Source organism: Tamandua tetradactyla, chromosome 2 (genome assembly GCF_023851605.1).
Source record: "Tamandua tetradactyla isolate mTamTet1 chromosome 2, mTamTet1.pri, whole genome shotgun sequence".
NCBI lineage: Eukaryota > Metazoa > Chordata > Mammalia > Pilosa > Myrmecophagidae > Tamandua > Tamandua tetradactyla.
Genome location: NC_135328.1, coordinates 223,203,001 through 223,211,001, shown reverse-complemented (window position 1 = coordinate 223,211,001; position 8,001 = coordinate 223,203,001). Strand labels below are relative to the sequence as shown.

The 8,001-nt window shown below is 53.5% G+C and overlaps 1 protein-coding gene across 1 annotated transcript in view; it reads right to left on the bottom strand.

The window, feature by feature from the left end:
- Window positions 1-557: 557 nt before the first annotated feature.
- The window catches only part of GNB1 (G protein subunit beta 1), a 103,548-nt gene continuing 96,104 nt past the window's right edge, over window positions 558-8,001 (bottom strand). Inside the window, exons 8-11 of the mRNA XM_077151560.1 lie at window positions 6,960-7,161; window positions 5,824-6,040; window positions 2,791-2,906; window positions 558-846 (exon numbers count right to left, since the gene is read on the bottom strand). Coding sequence (XP_077007675.1) covers window positions 2,800-2,906; window positions 5,824-6,040; window positions 6,960-7,161 — 526 coding nt within the window. The 3' untranslated portion in view covers window positions 558-846; window positions 2,791-2,799. The remainder of the gene's footprint in view (window positions 847-2,790; window positions 2,907-5,823; window positions 6,041-6,959; window positions 7,162-8,001) is intronic.

The window sequence follows — 8,001 nt, the reverse complement described above, 5'->3', positions numbered from 1 at the left end:
TACAGTGCTGCATACACAAACAACCGACAATCCAAGCACGAGACAGGCATCGCTCTCGAGGACAGGGGTCCTGGCGGCAGGGTGGGCCATCTAAGCACCCTCCCACTTCCCAAAGAAACCCAAGGTGAGACTAAACGGTAGCTGGGGAGGCAGCGAAGAGGGGCCTGATGGGGGGTGAGGGCTATTCAGAGAAGGGGAATAGCCTTGACTTGACTCAGTGCAGCACATGGATGGCACGTGCTGGGCCGCTGGACTCATCATCTGTGCAACGAGACGTAAACCACCAGGGACTCAGTTTACATCAGCAGCCCCAGAGAGGCTGTGCTGGCCTCTCCCCTGCTTAACTACTGAACATAAAGGAATATATTTTAAAAAGGAAATATGAATGTTTTCAAAATCCTGTTACAAACACGACTTGAAATTTAGAAACTATTACAAGATAAAACAAAAGTCCTCAACTTGTTTTGCATGAAAGTCACAAAACAGGATCACTGATCTAAAATTCAAATAAACTAGTGAAAAGTTGTGTCTGTTTCACAATTACACTCAAGTTTACCTTCAGGTTAACATTTTTATTATAGTATTTCCTTTTAAAATTCATCCAAGACAAAAAAGAAAACGAAGACGATGGTCCCGACAGGAATGCACGATTTTAGTTACAGCCATAGAGACCCTTCTCGCGGTGGGAGTTGTGCTCTTGTTCAGCAGTAAGTGAAGGAAAAGAAGGTCCTGCCCTTCTCAAGTTCTGAGGGGTGCGGGGTGTCAAGTTAGTGTGGCTGGACTGGATGTGCTGCCGCTGGAGCTCTCCAAGGCTTGGAATGGTCTTCCAGTCGCCGCGGAGTCCATCTGCCATTTTAAACAGAGTTCACACAGGTGTCAAAGAGATGGACCGTGAGGCATGCAACGAGGTGAATGAACCTTAAGGAATCTTGAATGTTGAATGAAATGTCAGAAACAAAAAGACAAATATCATCACGCCTCACTCATATGGACTAACTGTAACAGACCCGAAGTCGAGAGCACGGGTTGTCAGGGTGGGGCTATTGTAAAGGGTTCTACACTGTGAGCTCTTACAGCAGCCACATCTATTCAGGGGTCGTAACTGTTATTTCTAAGTTCTGACATCCTGAGCTATTTATGTACAACCTGGTCAATTCCCTGAAACTGTGGGTATTTATGTGACACCTGAGACTCAGAGTTAGAGCTCTGAAGCTATGAAAGTCAGTAGTACCCCATACAGGAACTGTTAAAAAAGCTGAAAAAGTGATCAGACTTTGACTAGAGATATGAAGGAAGCTGAGCTGGACAGAACTAAGGTAAATCAGAATACAGGGTAAAGGATGATATGGTCCCTATTTTACAACTTCAACTTCTATGCGAGATCAAAGGGAGATATTTGGTACAAAATGTATATTCTGGGTATCACATTATCAAATTTAACTTGTATGGTCAGTTTAGTTGGATACCATAATCACATGGAATCTGGAACAGGGCATGAGATCTTGTTGGTTGTTAAAAGTAGGGCGGGCCACGGTGGCTCAGCAGGCAAGAATGCTTGCCTGCCATGCCAGAGGACCTGGGTTCGATTCCCAGTGACTGCCCATGTAAAAATAAACTAAAAAAAAAAAGGTAAGTGTGATGCCCTGATACATCCCAGAGGAATTTGGGCAGAGATTAAAAAAAATATTTGCAAAGTCCCTTTGGGGAACTGGGGAACCTGGAAGAAATATTAAACTTCCCCATTTGGAGAATTTCTGATACTCTCGGCAAGCAGTGGGGACAACCAGATCAATAAGGCTGAGCCCTTGATGTTGGGGCTTGCCCTACGATGCTTATCCCGTCAAAAGAAAAGCTAAGCCGACTTATGCCTGAGCCACCCCCAGAGAACCTCTTGCTGCTCAGATGTGGTCTCTCTCTCTAAGCCAACTCGGCAGGTGAACTCACTGCCTTTTCCCCCTATGTGGGACGTGACTCCCAAGAGTGTAAACCTCCCTGGTAACATGGGACAGAAATCTTGAACTAAAGGGGGAAGAGAGAAATGAGACAAAATAAACTCTCAGTGGCTGAGAGATTTCAAACAGAGTCAGGAGGTTATCCTGGAGGCTACTCTCACACATTGTATAGTTTATGGTGCATTCTTACCTGGAGGCTGGAGGGAAGTGCCTGAAGCTGTAGAGCGGTGTTTCAGTAGCCTTGAGTCTTGAAGATGACTATAAAACTACAGAGCTTTTACAGTGTGACTGTGTGGCTGTGAAAGCCTTGTCTGATGCTCCTTTTATCCAGGGTATGGACAGATGAGTAAAACTCAAGGATAAAAAATAAATAATGGTGGGGATAAAGGGTAATAAACTGGGTAGACTGAAATACTGGTGGTCACTGAGAGAGAGGGGTAAGGGGTATTTTTCTTTTTCTGGAGTGATGCAAATGTTCTAAAATGATCTTGGTGACGAGCACACACAATCATGATGCTACTGTGAGCCACCGACTGTATGTTATGGTTGGACTGCATGTGTATAAAAACTTCTCAGAAAAAGTATATATATATAAAAGAGATGGGAAATCGAAATGAGCACCTGGAATCAGGGTCAGGGCTGTCTGGGAGGCGTGCTTTGTGGCACAGGAGCTCTCAGGCGGCCACCCCTCTGCGCCTGCAGCCGAGGGGCACTATGCTCCAGTTTCAGGGAGTGACCTCGTTGCAGTTCTAAGTCAACTCCGCGCCAGAGCTAACCTGGAAACCTGGAATCCCAACTCCACATGCAGTAAGGGGCGGGGGCACAGCCAGCCCAGTACCTGTTGGCGTTAGTTCCAGATCTTGAGGAAGCTGTCCCAGGACCCCGTGGCCACGGCCATGCCGTCGTCGGTCACACCCAGGCAGCTGACGCGGTTGTCATGCCCAGCCAAGACACCTGGGGGAAGCACAGGGCAGTCACCTCAAGGCTACGTGCCCTCCTTGGTCCAGGAGGAGCAAGGGCAGGGGTCAGGCCTGCTCTCCAGGGCAATGGCTGGAGTCTGGAGGGAGAAGACCCCAGGGCCCCGGTGGCCATGTTCCCTACAATGCCTCGGTTGGCAAGGAAAGGACACCAGGGAGAGGGAGAGATTTTGCTACGTGGAAATTCAACTGAAGCACCTCAGCAATTTTGTCCAAGGCGAGACTCCTTCTTCTAAAATACCTTGGATGTGCCTACGGTTCTCAGATAAAACGGAAATGTCCTGAGGAATAGCTGTGCCCCACTGAACCAGCAGCAGGACTTACCCCAAACTGCCCCTCAATGGGGCCGGCTGAGATTCTGAAGAAAGTGGCACTGATGCCAGGGCAGGGCCCCTGGGAATGTGTCAGGGGCTGCAGCCACCGCGCAGCCTGCAAGCGCAGGGAGTTCACTGAAGCAAGTCTGCGCGCTGGCAGCCACCCACAGGCGACACGGCAGAGGGACAAAGACGGTTCCATGCCAGGGGCCTGCGTGCAGCGTGGGACATTTGCCATAGGCAGTCCTTTCTCAAAACAAGATGTGCACAGAGCAGGCGGTGTTCACGATGATGAAGCCAAAGCTCAGCTTCTGGGGTGCTACGGGGTGGGGATGGGGGTAAACCTCGTTCAGGCATCATCCAGGAACTGGTGGTAAATGGGTCTCAAGCTCCAGTAGCCTGGAGCATCTTACAACTTCTGTGCACTCAGGTGAGAAGTGTAAATAAAAAGTGGAGCAAAACCACAGTCACAGATCAAAACAATTCCCCTCTCAGAGCAACTCAGGCCCAAGAGCACAAGGCCCTGACTCCTGGGGCCCACTCACCCCAGGACAGAGGGCAGGTTGTGCTGCCAGACTGTCCGCAGGGACCATGGCAGCGCCCCCACCTCCCTTCCCAGTCTTCCCTGTGACGGGCACAGGCCCACAGTCTCCTCCCGGAGGACTCGGAGGTGCACTTCACAGCTCCCTTCTTTTGCCTCCCACACTTATCAGCGTCAGGCTGAACAGAGGATGGTGCACAGCTGGGGCGCACAGCTCACTCCTCAGTGCTCAATACAGGGGACCCAGCTGTGTGGGAGAGGCACTGGAGCTCAGGCTCCAGGACAGGGAGGTGGGGAGGAAAGGGGGTCTCAACTCAGCGGCTGGGGAGGCCCAGGGCCCGGGGCACTCCCTTGCTTCCGCCCTCAGCACTGACATTAATGCAGCTCTCAGATTTTAAGTGCCAACGTCTCTCAAATTCAAGCACCAAGGCCCACCGTGGATACAGAAGTTCTCTGTTTTATAAGTCACCTAAACCTCCTGGGTGCGCAAAACTCAGCCGTCTTGACCTCCCAGCCGTGCCCCCCACCCACAGCACCCTCAGGTGTTGTGAGCCTGAGGCCAAAGGGAGTCAAGGAAGTAACTGCCCTGGCAGCCTGCAGCCAGAGCACAGGCTCACACCGGCCCTGCTTCTTATCCTGTTTCTGCAACGCACACCTCAGTTTCTGCAACCTCCAAACGGGGACGACAGTATTTATTTCACAGGGTTTCCTGAAGACTGTAAATTAAAACACGTGGCAACCTCAGCACGGGTGCCATGCCCAGCAAATGCTCCAGGTCAGCCTCGTCACCCTCAGAGGCGAGCAGCACGAGGGGGAGGGGAGAACGTGGCAGGGACAGGAGGTGAAGCCAGAGAAGGGATGAAAGCGGCTCGTCCTTGAGGTGCCGTCGGTCACAGTGGCTGAGAGGGGGACCTGAGCCATGGGAGGAAGGGGGCTCCGACATCTGAGAATGCCTCGCGGGCTGGACTCCAGCAGACACAAAGGGACAGACTTGCTCTCACCTAGATGAAAGACCTGGAATATGCATGTTCAGAAAAGCGGACTAGGCTCCCAGGGCCGCGGCGTGAAAGGAATGGGGCGTGATGCTCATGATTTCCATTTGGGGTGCTGGGAAGTGGCGGGTGGTGGTGACAACGTGACGCGATGAAGGTGTGTGGCACTGGTGAACAGCACACATGTAAGTGGTTAAAGTGGAAATTCTGGGTTGTGTATGTGTTACTGCATCAAGAGTTACAGAAAAAGAGAAAACAAACTGGCTTGTCCCTCATGTCAGTGCGTCCAGCCGTGAAGTACAAGGCCCATCCTGTGGGCCATGTGACCTGCATCTCAGGGCGACTTCTACAGTGGTCAACCTGGGCATGCCTCACTTTAGGAATAAACTCGGGAGTCAGGGCTCTGCCTATATACCTGTTACTTCTCTTTGCCAATCTTATTCACCTGCATTTATTAACTTTTGGGAAACAGACCAATGAAGGATACAGATTTTAGGTGAAAACAAAGTAATGATGCAGTCAAATGGAAGCCAATGACCACAGCACGTGAAGAGCTCGTCCAGCACGCAGCAGTGCCCTGCTGAGGGGGCTGCACTCAGCTTGAAAGAGAGAAGGAAGGTACAGGGCTGTGTGCCTCGGCTCACGTTAGAGCTTAAATGAAACCTAGGCCAGAGACCCTCAAGACTGCAACAAAACTTCACTTATATGCTAAGAAATGGTCCTTCCACTGGGCTACCAAGTCAGCCACCAGAGTTTCTGACACCATAATGTGGGATCCAGCAGGAGAAAACAGGAAGGGCAGGTCTCCCAGGGCCCAGACCCGCACTCGTCTCCTACACCCCGCTCCCATGTCTCTCTGGTGAGCATGTGGGAAAAGCTTCGGGCCTGCCCTCAGGCCGCAGCCCGGCCCCCGATCAGGTGCCCGTCACCAGGGCTGGGCCTTGGGGCTGTGCTCCTTGCCAGTCTGACCCGGACAAACCAAAACATCTCTGTAGCGCACGGGCTGATGCATCCGCAGGGCAACCCCAGGCCCCAGTGGCCACCCACCTGCCCGATCTGCCTTGAGGGCGTCCCAGACGTTGCAGTTGAAGTCGTCGTAGCCGGCGAGGAGGAGGCGCCCGCTCTTGGAGAAGGACACGGAGGTGATCCCGCAGATGATATTGTCGTGAGAGTAGGTCATGAGCTCCTGGTCGGCACGGAGGTCAAACAGCCTGCAGGTTGCATCGTCCGAGCCGGTGGCAAATGCGTTGCCATTTGGGAAGAACTTTGGAAACAGAAACAGATCAAGACAGCACGTCAACACTCACAGAGAAACCCTGGAAACGGGCCCAGTGGCAGGGCTGCTGCCGGCCGGTGGAGGGGGCAGAGCTGTCATCTGGGGACCAGGATGTGCACTCAGGTCACAAAGCAGATGCACCGCTTTGGGCCAGGGAATCTGGAATGTTGTGATTTTCCTTCCCGAAGAGATCATTTTATTTGCTCTTGTGAATATTTTTGTGGAAGAACGTTCCGAGCATGGCCATCGCTGAGGGGGAGGGACAGGCTCCTCCTGGAACCTGCCAGCACTGGGGGTGGGGAGGGCTGAGAAGGTAGGGAGAGGGCCTAACAGGACAGTGGTCAGCCCCACCAAACAGAACGCTTCCCTCCCAGGATCCTCATGAGGTCAGGCCCTGAAGTCTGAGTGCCAAGAAAACTGCCTTCAGAGCGAAGGGACAGCTGCTGGCCAGCACGACTGTGTGCGGACATGGGGCCACGGCCTGCAAGGGGCCTGCTGAGCCTGCACCTCTCCCTAACCCCTCAGGGCCCAGGGTCCAGGCACACCCCCGCGACACAGGCCGTTAAGCCCCTTTGTGTCTGTCTCCCACTAGGCCTGAGCCCCATCATGTCAACTGCTGGCTCCTGCCCAGAACTGGGGCCAGGCAGGGCACCCGACAGCGACCCCCCAGGTGTCTCTTGGGGTGGGGGGTCAGGACAGAACGACACTGCTTCCCAGAGGCCGAAGTGGACCACACCTAAGTTTTCTAAGGGAAGTTTATCCTCTGTCTGTAAATCAGGTCGGGTTTGCACAGAAAAGAGAACGTGGACTCCAGAGAACAGCCTGCACCTGAACGACCTATTGGGGAGCTTCTGGTAAGGAGCGTTCACATTGGGCAAGCAGAGACCCCACCCGAGCCAACACTCACGCAGATGGCGTTGATGTCAGACTCGTGGCCAGTGAACGTCTGCCGGCACATGCCTTCCCGCACGTCCCACAGCTTGGCCGAAGCATCGCAAGCGCCAGAGACGAACAATCTGGTGTCGGGAGCGAGGGAGAGACTCATGACATCGCCAGTGTGGCCCGTGAAGGTGGTGGTCTGCTGGCCGGTCTCGATGTCCCACAGGGCACTGGGCAGAGGACAGGCAGGTGTCAGACTCACCAACCAGGTGGAAACACCTGGGCCCACATCGACTTCCGCACGGTTACCTAAAACTTAAATTCTCAACACAACTTTGTTTGGCAGGGAAACAAAGCGAGGCAAACAGAGACTACAGATGAGCGCAGGACCATCAGCCGGGGGCTGACCGCGATCTCTGTGTCAACTCAGACCCCACGAGGGCAGGCGGCAACCCATGGAGGCGTGGAGCTCACACCACTTACGATCTTGCATATGGGCCGGCAGGAGGCTGAGGTGGGGGGCGCCGCTCCAATGGCGCACCCTCCACCCCCCGCATGCGGGGGCTGGGGCTGCCGTCTGCCCTGTGCTGCACGTGTGCTCGGGTGAAGGTGGAGAAGCCGATGGTCTCGGGACCAGAGCAGGAGGCTGCTGCCTGAGAACGGCCCTGAAGTTTCTGTGCTTCAACTTACATAAGGCAGCTGCCGCTTCACAGAGCTGATGGCCCAGGTGTGGCCTCTCACAGAAAGGTGCCCAAGCCCTGGACCGTCTCAGCATGAACTACCTGGGGGGCTCCCTGTCTGGGCCCCTCATATGGCCTAAGGACTACAGGAAGGAAACAAGATGCTTCCAAAGTCTAAAAGAAATAGTTAATGAATGAAGACCTTTAAGAATATCTTCTAATGAAGAAGTTCTTCCCAGGGCTCAGTCTGCAGGAGAAGGCGTCTGTAAATCTGTGAAGCTCACAGCGGAGGGGCACCTACAACCCAACAGCCCCTCCTGCTGGCAAGGAGGAGGGAGACAGACCCCGTGAAAGCATCTGGGCCAGCATCGTGCAACCTCCTGTGCCCCA